The sequence below is a fragment of the Nematolebias whitei genome, chromosome 3, assembly GCF_014905685.2.
Source record: "Nematolebias whitei isolate Nwh7 chromosome 3, NemWhi1, whole genome shotgun sequence".
Lineage (NCBI taxonomy): Eukaryota > Metazoa > Chordata > Actinopteri > Cyprinodontiformes > Rivulidae > Nematolebias > Nematolebias whitei.
In genome coordinates, this window is record NC_056500.1 from 2,868,311 (window position 1) to 2,882,792 (window position 14,482).

General features: G+C 43.3%; 1 protein-coding gene across 1 annotated transcript in view; it reads left to right on the forward strand.

The window, feature by feature from the left end:
- The window catches only part of LOC119430464 (phosphatidylinositol 3-kinase regulatory subunit gamma), a 13,784-nt gene extending 8,682 nt beyond the window's left edge, over positions 1-5,102 (forward strand). The window contains exons 2-9 of the mRNA XM_037697876.1: positions 408-528; positions 1,147-1,245; positions 1,330-1,510; positions 1,592-1,711; positions 1,781-2,076; positions 3,234-3,308; positions 3,388-3,558; positions 4,656-5,102. Of these exons, the coding sequence (XP_037553804.1) occupies positions 408-528; positions 1,147-1,245; positions 1,330-1,510; positions 1,592-1,711; positions 1,781-2,076; positions 3,234-3,308; positions 3,388-3,558; positions 4,656-4,854 (1,262 nt within the window). The 3' untranslated portion in view covers positions 4,855-5,102. The remainder of the gene's footprint in view (positions 1-407; positions 529-1,146; positions 1,246-1,329; positions 1,511-1,591; positions 1,712-1,780; positions 2,077-3,233; positions 3,309-3,387; positions 3,559-4,655) is intronic.
- The last annotated feature ends 9,380 nt before the right edge of the window (positions 5,103-14,482 follow it).

Genomic DNA, 14,482 nt, shown 5'->3' on the forward strand with positions numbered 1-14,482 from the left:
CGGGCGGAGTCCTCTCGTCGGCGGGCGGAGGCCTCTCGTCGGCGGGCTGAGGCCTCCCGTCGGCGGGCGGAGTCCTCCCGTCGGCGGGCGGAGTCCTCTCGTCGGCGGGCGGAGTCCTCTCGTCGGTGGAGTGCATCGTGTCCTTCCATCATGAACGCTGTCACTGTTTGTTGTTTTCTGTGTTTTTGAAAGTTAATTGGCCCTGGCGGCCATTTTCTTTGAAAGCTTCGTTAAGATTCTCTCAGGTGTTTCAGATATTTTGCTAACAGACAGTTGATGTAATAAAATGCACAAATTAAGTTTTCATAATCTCAGATTATTTAATCTGAGTAGGCTGTAAAAGTTCTTGTCGTCCAGTGGAACAGAACCTTCAGAACCGTTCATGTTTGTTTTTCTGTCTTCTTCAGCTCTTCCTCTGAAGGCTCAGGAGTCTTCATCGGTCGGGCCGGGAGGCGGCACCGGCGCCAAGGAGGGCGGGTCGGACGGGTCGCTGCAGGAGGCAGAGTGGTACTGGGGGGACATATCCAGGTACTGCAATTCAAAGCACAATAAGTGTTCGTGTGTGACAGGAAGTGACGTCATCAGAACCATTTAACATCCCATCAGACCCGCAGCTGAACGGCTGCTAAAACGTTTCGTTTAAGCAGCCGTTCAGCTAAACTTGAGAAAATAAAGAGCTGTATGTTAAAACAGATATTCCCACCTTCAGCATGGTGAACAGATTTTAAACCATGGTAGCAGCTAGCTGTAGCACTTCCTGCAGGGAGAACGACTTAACAAAACAAATCAGACGACGACTGCTTAAATATTTATTAACGACCAGCTGGAGTTGTTTGGATCACTGCTCGTCAGTCTGACCCCCCTGCTGCCCTCACTTCAAGACTGAGGGCTCATGTTGACCTGGGGGCAGCAGGGGGGGTCCAGCAGGTAAGATGCTGACTGTTCAGAACCTTTAAAATATCTGAACTATCCCTTTAAATGCCTCTGCTGGTCTGGCTCGAACTGCTGCATCACTCAGGGTTGGCTCGGTTGGGAACCCCCCACCCCCCCGGTGTTGGTGTTCGCAGCCGAACCTCGACCCAAACCCTGAACCTGCTGGTCTCTGAGCAGAACCTTCAGCCTGTCCCTGCTGTGTTTGGTCTTCAGGGAGGACGTGAACGAGAAGCTCAGGGATACGCCCGACGGCACCTTCCTGGTCCGGGACGCCTCCACCAAGACGCAGGGCGACTACACGCTCACTCTGAGGTAACCAGGCGGGCCCAGAACCTTCCAGCTGGAAATGTGAGTCCGGTTCGCTCTCAAGGTTCTGATGGTGTCTTCGTTCCTCAGGAAAGGAGGCAACAACAAGCTGATAAAGATCTACCACCGGGACGGGAAGTACGGCTTCTCGGAACCGCTGACGTTCCGCTCCGTGGTGGAGCTCATCGGCCACTACTGCCACGAGTCTCTGGCCCAGTACAACCCCAAACTGGACGTGAGACTCCTGTACCCGGTGTCCCGCTTCCAGCAGGTCAGAGCCACCGAGTCCAGACCCTGTTGACCCCTGAAGTACCACAGAGATTTTTGACCCACCTGTTCTGGTTCTCCTCAGGAGGTGAAGGAGGACACCATCGACGCCGTGGGCAAGAAGCTGCAGGAGTACCACCATCAGTACCAGGAGAAGAGCAAAGACTACGACCGGCTGTACGAGGACTACACCAAGACCTCACAGGTAGGCAGGGGGACCCCTAAAGTCCTGGTACCAGTTCTGCTCACTCACCTCCTCGTCCTCATCCCCCAGGAGATCCAGATGAAGCGGACGGCCATCGAGGCCTTCAACGAGACCATCAAGATCTTCGAGGAGCAGTGCCGCACGCAGGAGCACCGTTGCCACGACGACGACCAGAAGGAGGCGGAGAGCGTCACGAACAACTACGAAAAGCTCAAGTCCAGACTCGGAGAGATCCACGACAGCAAGGTCCGGCTGGAGCAGGACCTGAAGACCCAGACCACGGACAGCCGGGAGATGGACAAGAAGATGAACAGCCTGAAGCCAGACCTGATCCAGCTCCGCAAGATCAGGGACCAGTACCTAGTGTGAGTGCAGCAAACGCTTCTGTTAGTAAAATAACTACCTGCTTTTATCTTCTGAATATGGGCAAAAGGACTTGGTTAGTCCAGTCCTTTTTAGATGAGAGTCCTGGTCCTGGTCGGGGCTGAGTCTTCAGCGGACTCGTAGGACCACCAGTCAACCCAGTGGGTTAAACGACTACATATTTTTTTAAAGTCAACTCTAACATGATGAAAGTTGAGTCAGCGTCGATGGGGGGGGGGCTTAGTACCAGCCTGGGTTTATAAACACCCCTTGGACCTCAAGACCTGGCTGGATTCAGACCGGTTCCAAGGATCCTCTCTAGTCTGGGTTTGATCTGAGGGGTCCAAAAAGGTTTTAGTTTCTTCCTCCAGATACGGGTAAAGAGAACCAGAAACTTTAAAGTGACGTTCTGAGGTGGAACCTGCAGCTGGGTTTGGGTTCTGTTCACTGAATTATTGATTCGATGCAAGAAAACAAATTTAAAAGGCAACAGATGATCGTTTCTGCTCACCGTGAAGTTTCTGCTCACCGTAAAGTTTCTGCTCACCGTAAAGTTTCTGCTCACCGTAAAGTTTCTGCTCACCGTAAAGTTTCTGCTCACCGTAAAGTTTCTGCTCAACGTAAAGTTTCTGCTCACCGTAAAGTTTCTGCTCAACGTAAAGTTTCTGCTCACCGTAAAGTTTCTGCTCACCGTAAAGTTTCTGCTCACCGTAAAGTTTCTGCTCACCGTAAAGTTTCTGATCATCGACGACGTCTGTTGTGACTTGGAGCTACAGAAATAAACTGAATTGTTAAACTTGGTTTATTTACAGATCAACTTTAGCTGCTGGATGTTCGGCCCCGGAGCAGTTTAGCTGAATAGCCCTGCTTTAGCTGCTGTTCGCTGAACTTCAGTTGAATGGCACTTTCAGCTGTGTGTAGAGGTTGAATATTAGCCGAAGGTTTTATGAATCTGAAAAACTGTTGCTCTTTAAAAACCACATCACAAATGCCTTGGTGTGACATGACTCCGCCCGTTAGCTAAATATCTCCTGGAACTCTTGAAGTTCTCTCAAGATGGCCGCCATAGCTAACACAAAGACAGTGAGCTGGACTTTGGTTCGGTCCGACTGTTTCCTGCCTCTCCAAGCAGCCATTTAAATGTTTTTTGTGTCTGCAGTTGGCTGAACCACAAAGGAGTCCGTCAGAAACGGATCAACGACTGGCTCGGCCTAAAGGACCAGAACCTGGACGAGTGAGTGTTTGTCGTGACCGCAGTCCGACCGCCACACACGGTTCAGTTTTAACTCGTGACTCTTCTCGTTTGGGCCCAGGAGCTGCTCCGTGAACCAAGAAGAAGGAACGCTGCCTCACTACGACGAGAAGAGCTGGTTTGTCGGGGATCTGAACCGGACCCGGGCCGAGGAGCTGCTCCGCGGGAAGCCGGACGGCGCCTTCCTGATCCGAGAGAGCAGCAAGAAGGGCTGCTACGCCTGCTCCGTGGTGTGAGTACTGCTCCGCTGGTTCCACAAGAGCTCGGTTTCATTCATCCTGATGGCTGCTGTGGAACCCACATGCAAATCACCTTCACTCCAATCCCTCCTGAGGCTGGTTCCATTTGGACCTGAAAGTCCAGCTGCCTTTGATTCGACTTATAAGGATTGGCTTTAGACAAGAGGGTCGAGCTAACGGGCAGTTTTATATCAGGCTTTAACTGCCATCGACTTTACACCGGTTCATCCTGCAGGAAGTGCTACAGCTAGCTGCTACAGCTAGCTGTAGCACTTCCTGTTCAGGGAGAGTTGCGTAACGTCTCCGGTTGGCACAAGGTTTGGCAAGCTGTGACATTTAATAATCGAACTATGACTATCAGAAGTTGTTTATCCTCGAGCTTTAGTTTTAGACAAATATTTACTAAGGAACATCTGCAGCACAGTCAACTAATTAAATGGTACAGCTGCCTGCCGTACAGTGAGAAATGTTTTAATGGCTCTGAACTTCCTGTCAGACTGGAGTCGACTTCTCGACATCCAAAACAAACATCAATAAAAATGTTTGTTTTGTGTCAGTTTCATGATGATTGTCAGCTACTACCACACAGAGTTAGACACTTTTTTCTTTTAACTGTGGCGGCCATCTTTGATCAGTTTTGAGCCACCGGTTCATGTTATTTTGCTAACAGACCGGTGAACACACAGACACGAGTATATTGTCGTCCACCGCCATAATAAGGTGTAGTCGTTTCTACTCAAAGAAAAAACATTCGGCCTTAAAGTGGGGGTCTGTGAAAAGCTCAAAACAGTATCTTACCTGCGGTAGGTAGTTTAGCTGAATCGTTACCTCAGTTTAATTCCCCACTAATCTGTAAAAATAATAATAATGCTCATCCGTTGGACAGAAATGATTGAAATGTTCAAAGTAATCGATTGTACAGGAAACACTGATTTAAACCAATTCAAAATGGCTACCGCAGTTGATACAAAAACGCCTGATTCAAGATGGCTGCCACAGCTATACGCTCCAAGCGCCAGCCAGGCCCCTTCAGGATGTCTCATTTCCTGTTTTTGACAAACTGTAGTGACCGTTGGTGTCGTCTCCTCAGGGCGGACGGCGAGGTGAAGCACTGCGTCATCTACAGCACGCCGCGAGGCTTCGGCTTCGCCGAGCCCTTCAACCTGTACGGCAGCCTCAAGGACCTGGTGCTCCACTACCAGCACACCTCGCTGGTGCAGCACAACGACTCGCTCGACGTGCGCCTAGCATACCCCGTCTACGCACAGGAGCCCTCCGGACTCAGATGAGCTCCGCCCACACAGAAGGCGGGGGCGGAGTTTAACCACAACAATAACCACCACCACCAGAAACTAAACTCGTGCTGCAGCACACACATCAGCCAACTGGGAGCTACAAATATATTTTTACAGAAACTATTTCAGAGGGCATTCTTTATAAAGACTGCTTGATTTGCACAAGGAAGTTTTAAATGTTCGTGAATGTGAAATTTAAAAAAACAAGTGAAGGAAATGGAGGAGATGACCACGTGTCAGGTTGACCCCCGCTGCTACCTAAACTCCAGCTTAGACTTTTCACACACAAACGTTCCTCATTCCAAACGTTATTTTTTTCTGTCCGATAAATGTAGCGTAACGAGAAACTTCACGTTTCTATTCTGAGACTGCTGCTGAGGGGATCTACAGGGAGGGGGCCACCGCTAACAACCGTTTTCAGGATGAAAGGCTCAACTTTTACAAACCACAAGTTATTTTTATTGTTTTTCTCTAAAGACGTGCAGAACCAGAGACCAAAGTTCTGCTGGTACTCTACCGTTTGTTTTCATTTGTTTAAAATGGGCGGTTCCGGTTAGAGCCGGAAGCTGTCGATGCTAATTTAATTTAAACTGAACCAGTTGTCCGAGCGCGACGCACTGCGTTATTGTCTCAATCGTGCCATCTAGTGGTGAAGCTGTAAATTACAACAAAATGTCGTGGGAAATCTAATCCTTCAGTTTTATAACATTCATAAAGAGTTTCCCATGTTAGGTGCCAGGAAATGAGCAGTCTTTCAAAATGGTTAAATTATTTATTTAACTGTGCTTTTAGCGAAGTAGTCAACCTGGTACATGTTTTAATAAAACCTGGTTGAAGTTTCTGTTTGAAAAATAACACTTTTAAATTATTTGTACTGTACTAATTCAGAATAAAAGTAACCTTTCAAATGTAGTAATACTTTGCAGCGTTTTGAACTTTCTCAACCAAAATTAAAACAAGAAATAAACTTTAAAGCTTAACCTGGGGTATTTTATGTAAACTAGTTTAGGACAAATGTTTTAGCAGAAAATCCTAAAAACTTGAAAGACGACTGTGCTGATGTCAGAGTGAGTTACCGTGAGTGGATTATTATTATTTTGTCTTCTAGTTCTTCACTTTACAATCAATGTTTGAATTTTAAATTACCAGCAGTGAGTCCCAGAGGTGCCCGTCTAATAATCTGCACGCGAACTAAAATTCTACTCGACTCAAAGATGAACAAAATTAATGATTATTTGAGGCTCTAGCCTCGAACTCGGCTAACTTTCTCATTTCTCAAAGAAAAGACGACACCAGCGCTCAGATTACCGTTAAAGGGATCGTTACGGAGCTGAAAGATTTCCCTTCAGCTGAGAAGGTTAAACTTTTAAACAGTTTTATTTTAGCCAGATCACACGAAGATATCGTTTGTTTTACTCCAGATGTTTGGTTAAAAATTAAAATCTCTACCAATGACTTTAAAGAAGAATCACCAGCGATGGAACATCAACAGCAAATTAAAATAATTAAAGCTCTTCTCTACATTAAAGGGCTTCGTTTTATTCTGGCAGTAAGAGTTGCAAGAAAACGTTTTAATTGGAGACCGATCAGAATAATCAACCTTGTTTTAAATATTTAGCTGAAAGTACTTTGAGGTGTCTGCCCGAACTACCGGTGGTTCCGGTAAATATCGTCAGGTCCAAGAAACCTAATTTACCCAAACAATCCAGTCCACAGGACTTTTGAGTATTTATTGTTTGTTCTATTTATTTAAAATAATTTACCCCTAACCCTTTAAATAAAATGTAAATAAAAATTACCGTATCGCAGTTAACCTAAGACCCGAACTCTTGCACATGTGGATGCCAGGTCCTAGGAGGTTAAAGAACCGGTTTAGGATTTTGGAGCATTTTTAAAACTCATTTTTACATTTTCCTTTCAGTTTTTAGTCATTCTGGCACACAAAGTTTAATACGAACAAACTCAGGATGAATAATTTATTTAACTAAATAAAATAACCGGTACAACGTCTCCATTGTTTTAGTTTCCGGAACACAAATCGTGTGTGAAATCAGTCGTCGCTTCATAAATGCTTCGTATTTTAAGCTCATGATGATTCACCACAAAGAGAAGCTTAAAAAAAAAGTTATAAAGTTCCTAAATTTATCTGCATTACCGTACGGTTCTCCAGAATACCGTGGATGGGCGTTCATTTCTGTGTAAAAGTTTCACAGTTGATGCGGTTTGTCTCCTTTTTTTTTTATGGTTACTTTTTAGAATTTATCAATTTAAATCGGTAACGCGTTGAATATTTAAGTTTCAGGATAAAGTATTTACGCAGCTACAGATTCAGATTCAGCATTTTCTACGTTTAAATTTTTCATTTAAATTTGAGTTACGAGTTTTATTTTTATTTATTTTTTAAACAGCAACACGGTTTGTTGACGTGTTCATGAATGTACAGAAACGGTTAACGTCAGTTTTTTACCGGACGCTCTCAGAAAGTCAGATTTTTGTAAATTTTCCGGTGATTAACCCTCAGGTGTTTTCAGGTGACCGTATAACTACCACACAAAAGAAAGCCAGCAATTCGGTTATAAAACAAATAAATCAGGGTTTTTTTTCTGTAATAATAAGCTAAAGTCCTTTATTTTTATCAGTTTACATAAAAGATGTCATGTTGTTCTCCGTCAACATTTTCTGACAGCCTTTTTTTATTTCCAGGACCTTTTACTACTTGAAGCATCGCTCACTGTTGAATGTCTTTGTACGGAAAGATGCGTTTCTTAAACGAACCCGGTGTCCCTTTTCGTTTTAGCCGTTTTACGACGGTGTTGGTTACAGCTAAAGCTACGGGAGGAGGGAAGTTTCTGAAACTTTTCTCAGATATCAGATTGTTTTGCTTCATCTGAAGCTGCACATTTATTTATCTGTGATGTCTGCAACCACAAACGTGGAGATGTCTTCGCTATAAAACAAATAAATCTATATTTACAGTATATGAAGCTAAAGGAAGAAACCGTTTGAAGGGTTTTAAGTTTTTTTTTTTAATATATATATTTACCCCCGAAACATTTGGACCAAAGATTTGTATTTATTTTAGTCTGTTGTTTCTGGAACAGTTTTTACTGACATTTTAAAATAATGTCCACACACAAAACAAAAACTGAATGAAAGTCCCATGCAGGTTACATTGTGTGGGTCATCTGTCTTTAAAATCTTCATTTAGTGGGATAAGTCGAACTTTGACACTTTATAACCGTTTAAATGTTTCAATCTCTCTGTTACAACTCCGTTTTTATTTTATTTTATTGTTTTTGTTCATATGCAGTTTCACACATTTGCACATAATGACCACAGCTGAAGTTCAGGTTGATTTTATACATTTGTAGAAATTGTTCTGAAGAAATGTCACTTTTTTTTTTTTTGTTATACAAGAAATCCTTTAGTCGTTTTGTTTTTTACTTTTACTTATTTTAAAGATTTGGATGAAGTTAATTTATTTCCAAACCTAATGAGATAACTGGTATGGAAGTCTAGCAGGGACAAAATTATTTAACATGTTTTTTAAATTGTTTCATAAAAATCTCAACAACAAAGTCAGTTTGTTGGAAGTCAACAGATTAGTTGCATTAAAACTTGCGCTTAAAAGCAGGTTTTGATTTAACTGTTGGTTTTTGGGTTCCATTTTTATACACTTGAATTTGGTTTGGTTTATAAATTATATTCTCAAAAACAACAAAATGTCATAATGAAATGTTAATCTCAATTAAAATTATGTATGAAAGTGAATTGTTTAAGATTAAGTCATGCTAAATTTAATATTTCCAAATTACTGAAAAGTATGGAAGACTGTTACTAATATATTCAGAATTGTATGGAAGTCCCAACACTGGCAAAAATGTTCAACCAGTGTTGGAAAAAACACATTTTAAATAATCAACTGATTTAGATGTTTTCTATGACTGCTGCTGATTTTTAAAAATCAGGTGGTCATAAAACCGATACACAACATTTGTTTATTTATTTAGTAAAACCTCAACGTGCTAAATTTGATCATTTATCAAAAGAACTCGAGCATGACGTGTAGCTGAACAAATTGGTCTGTCCGTGAATTTTCTTACAACGTTCTCGTTTCCGTCAGCCGGGGTTCGTCGGGGACTGGTTCCTGTTCCTGCAGGTGCGTTAAGCCCCGCCTACAGAACAGGTGCACTTCTAAAGAGACAAACAAAGCGAGGGTTAGTGGTGCAAACCAAAATACCTGTTTTTATCAAGTTTACAGACTGGTCAAGTTTTCTCTGGACGACTCGACCGTTCCTCCAGGAAACCGTTTCCGTTTCACCTGTTGGAGAACGAAGCGACAGGAGGCGCCGCCGCCGCCTCGTTCTCCCCGGGCGCTCGTGCTCGCCACCACCCCACGACTGTTACAACAGCGACTGTTCGGCTCCTCGAGCAGCTCTGCAAAGTTTTATTTGCAGCGAGGTTTGAACACGTTTATGAGTCGTGTTTTTACCACTGCTCACACACAAACCCACAGCTCCGAGTACAGCTTCTTATAAATAGAAATATAAATATATATATTAAAGTAACTTGAAAAAAGATTTTTAAGAACCGTGCGCCACCCTGTCCCGTTCTTCTTCCCCCTTTTTACTCGTTTTTGGCAAATTACAGATCCAGCATGCATCTTTGGTACTTGACTGTTGTTTTTTGTGTAAAAAAGAAAAAAAGGTTAAAAACAAGTCTTTGGAAAACAACTGTTTTTGTCTGTTTTATGGTGTTAAATGAATTTAATATCACGGCTCAGCAGCTGAAACAAGTTCTCGTCCTTTTCTTGTCGGTACGTAATAATGAGAAAGAGCGCCAAACGAAAGTCAGGCTGTTAAATTCATGATTTCACCTTTTACAATCAGCTGATTGTGCACTAATCAAAGCTCACCTGGATCACCTGAATGCAGCGTTTGTCTCGTCCTTGTAGCGTTTTATCGCATGAATCTGGGCCGAGCACTTCGACAACTGAAACACCAAAAAAAGAGTTTTTAAATCCCGCTGTCTGACGGTCGAAGGTCTCTTTCTCAGCGTTACCTGCTGCCCTGGGTATTTTCTACCCGACTCGGTTCTGGTCCAACGCGGTACACTTGATGTTCTCATGTGGGTTCTGAACTGAGCTCGTGTCAGCGGAGCCACCGTGTTCGATTCTCCTGCAGAATAAAGAAAACCGTTCTGAGAGTTGGTGTTTTTATTTCAGGCTGATCGAGTAATGAGTTCTTTATTGTCTTTCTCCTCACGTGGTGGAACGAATCTGTTCAGGCTCCCAGTTACAGCCAACTAAAGTATGAATTGTAAAAGAAGCAGTAATGAGATCAAAGATATGAACTACGAACACACCAAGCACTGTTAGTAAATGATAATGGACTGTACAGCTCCTTTATCTGATCAAGATACTCAGAACTCTTTACTACAATCTGCCTCATTCACACAGCTCTATACTAGATCTATAATCAGAGCTTTATCACATTCAGCCACTGATGGGACACATCAGAGGCAATGAGGGGGTCAGTGTCTTGCCCAAGGACACGTCGGCATGTGACTGCTGGTGGGATCGAACCCCCAACTCTTACATTGGAGGACGACTGCTCTAACCACTCGGCCACAGCCGCCCAAAAACAATATAACACAAAAACAATACAACACAAAAACAATACAACACAAAAACATCCTTTTGCCACTTTCAGCATCTAACTAGTGTTTTGTTACATTAGTTATGAGAAAGCCAATTGATACTTTTAGCATTTTGCTTCTTCTAGCTTCTAGCAGCTCAGCTTCAGTCTTCATTCATTCAACCTTTACTTACACAGGTTAGTCTCACTGAGCCTCGAGAACTCATTTACGAGAGACACCTGCGATGACAACAACAGACAATCATAAAAAAAGAATATAAATTGAAAAATAACTCGAAGAAGATGATATTAAGAATCGAAATAAAAACGTGAAGTTATGTAGAAAACTAAAAACAGGAACATCTGCATGAACTTAACAGATGTTTGAAACCTCTTAGAGAGGTCAAGGTCGAGAGCTTCAGATCTTTTTGTAAGATATTCCAGGAAACAGGAGCGGAGTAGGAGAAGGTCCTTTTGTCTAGTTCAGTCCTCATTGAGGGAACACTGCAGGTAATAATGTCCTGAGAGCGCACTCTGTAGCTGCACTCACACAGAGACATGTAGGAGGAGATGTATGAAGGCAGCAGACCAGGAAGTGATTTAAAAATGAACATGTGCCAGTGAGAGAGTCTGCGTGAAGTTAATGATGACCAGTTAACCAGTGAATACTGGGTGCAGTGGTGGGTACGGTAGTTACAGCCAGTTATGAATCTTAGTGCACCATGATAGACAGCATCCAACATCTGCAGCATCCAACATCTGCAGCATCCAACATCTGCAGCATCCAACATCTGCAGCATCCAACATCTGCAGGGTTCTTGAAGGAGCGTTCATGTAAATAATGTCACCGTAGTCAATGGAGGGAAGGAAAGTCACAGACACAAGGTGTTTCCTAACATTCAGGATCTGTTTCTGAAAAACAAACCAGTTTAACTTCCAGTTTCTTTACCAAGTTTTCAACGTGGAGCTTAAAAAAAAGATGCAAATTGATGAAGATATCCACATATTTGTAAAAATCAACAAAATGCAGGAAGAGGGCTACCTGCATCATGAAGGACCACACTCACCCAGCACACACACTTTTTGCCCCACTCCCCTCAGGAAGGAGGTTAAGGAGCATTAAGTGTAGAACCACTAGACTGAGGAACAGCTTCTACCCTGAGGCTGTTAGACTCATGAATCTCTAACCAGGAGAATCACTGTGAGGAAAAAGAAAAATCCGTGTAATGCCACTTTAATTGGTGATATGTCACTTTGTGCTGCTGATTATCCATGCTGCTGATCTCATGCCTCTAAGCTGCTGTATTCATACCCATCTGCTCACTATAGACTCATGTTCGGGCTGCTGTTTAATATAACATATTATTTTACGTTATTAGTGTTTAGCCTACATCCTAGATCCTCGTATACTGTTTTTTTAATACTTTCTATTTTTGGGTGTAACTGGGACCTTGAGTACATAATTTTGTTCCACCTCATGCAGCACATGTGATGAGAATGACAAAGACTCGAACCTTGAATTATTCAAGTCGCAGCCCAGTTAAATAAAAACTATCAGCTAAAGGAAACAAACAAAACAAAACACATTTAAAAATATATATTTCTACAGTTTCAGAGTTCAAATGTCCAAATCCTCTGGACACAATAAACTCGGCTCCTGCTGAAGTCACTGATGGATGCACTCAGAGAAAAGCTGTAAAGGTCTTCCAGGGTCTGATTTAAAGTTTGCAGCCAGATTACTCAGATTAAACACCTCCGCCTCGTTCTGATCCGTCTCAAGTCCTGACTGACAATGACTCTGTAAAGACCTCCATGTGCGAGTCGCATTTCTGGACCTCAGCCTTCGGTCGTGTGGAGGCGAGGAGGAGATGACGAAGTGTGAACATCATCGTTCTGCCAACTGTCTGCCCTGAACAAAAAGTGAAACTTTTCCGTTGGCATAAAAACAGACCCAACCACCGCTGAAGACCCGAACCCAAGAACCCATACGTCAAACTCAAGGCCCGGGGGCCAAATGTGGCCCTCGTTGACAGTTTCTCTGGCCCCCCAAGATAATGTGTTAAACGTAAAATGCTTTTCCAAAAAAGTTCAATCTGGTCCTCTGGACATTCAAAAAAACAAAAGCAAAACAAAGCAAAAAAAAATGAATGCTGCTGACAACCAACTCTTGGTTGTCAGCAGCAAACTGGTTGATCCACTCTGAGAAGGTGCTATTTAAGAGACTGAGCTGAAAACAGCACCTCAGACTGAGGAAGTCTCTTGGATGAGAGACGAAACGTTTCTAGAATTTTTTTTTGCTTTGTTTTGCTTCTGTTTTTTTGAATGTCCAGAGGACCAGATTGAACTTTTTTGGATTTTTCTACCTGGATTATTGAGCATGCATCAAGATAGTTAAATGCTTTTATCACTGGGAGGTTTTTACTAATCTTGGATTATGATGAGGAAAGCACAACAGAGAACGTCAAACGAGACCATTCAAACGCTTGTTGAGGAACATGTGACCAAGAGAAGATGTTTTCTGACTTGAGTTAATGTACTTTATGAAAATGGTCTTTAGTTTGAACCACGTTTTTTATTTTTAATTGAGTTTGACACCCCTGTTCTACAGAGAGATGCTGAAGACCTGAACCCAGAAACCGTTGCTTTATAGAACCAGGCTGAGGACCTGAAGCCAACATCACCTACGGCTCACGGATTCAGGAGTCAGGACCTCCTTTGGTGGTAGTCCAAGGCCCTCGGTCTTTTTTAAACAGGAAGCAGTTTCATACAACTGGTGGAGAAGGAGCAGTTCTCCAACGACGTTTGGTTTGACTGGGTCAGCTCGTTGGTTTGAGTGAAAGAAGTCACTTCAAACTCGGGTCGGGTTCTGTTCAGAATCCTAGCTGTTCCTAGGACTGATCTTCTGGACTGAGATCTCTGAGGTTGTTCCTGGGATCTGTTGGAGCCACTCTTCCAGGTTGGGGGGTCACAGCACTGTGCTCTGATGACCACTGGGACGACGACCCTTTGACTCTCCAGTTTCTCTTTAGGTGTTTCTCCAGCTGCTCCTTCCCATCACGGTCCAGTTCAATTCAACGGTCACAGCATTGCTACATCTACCACCACCGTGGCCTGTGAACCTCCTCAATGTGCCGCTGGTTAGCTGTCACCTGTCAGTCTGGTGGGATGAAGGTATGCCCCCCCACTCGTCATCCTCTGGCTCTCTCGCAGGTTTCTTATATATTTTATTTGTGGTTAGTCTTCCTGCAGACGGTTTCATTATTATTGTTCAGTTTCTGTTGGGGTCAGCAGTTCAGGAGTGAAGCGGTCACTTCATGCCGGTTCTGGCAGGTGAACCCGACAGTTTGTGCCTAATGACTGCAGAGGAACTGCACACTCTGCAAATGTTAACAGCCGACGTGTTTATGCAGTTAGAACCTGCCAAATGTGGGAGAGTTGCACATATAAAGAGGTCCGGGACCTTTGAAGCCTGTTTGCACAGAACAGAACCATCCGAGGGGGATGGAGGGGGAACGGCTGGGGGGGTCTCCAGTGAAAAGGATGTTGGTTTTGGCAGCAGAAACTAAAGATCTGCTACAGAGCTGCCCCCAAACACGGGTTTGTTCAAGAGACGCTCCTCTAGGAGAACGTTCAGATGCACGAACTCTAAATCTGCTTCACTGAAACTAAAACTTTACTTTCAAAAGCTGAAAATCAAGTCCAACTTCTGCCAACTGCAACTAAAAAACAAAACCGTCTCTTCAAGTCAACAAGGAAACAAATGTCCAGAGCACTGACGACTTTTGGGCCTTGTTTACATGAAAACACTTTCTGGTGAAAATGGAAGTTTTGCTGCGTTTTTTCGGTTCATTTACACAAAAAGAGCAAATGTTTTCTATGAAAACGGCACAATTTGAAAACGGGTTCCAGAGCGCAATGGTTCAAAAGTGTCCGTTGTCGTGTAAACAGAAAATATATATATATGAAAACAGAAAAACACACGTGTC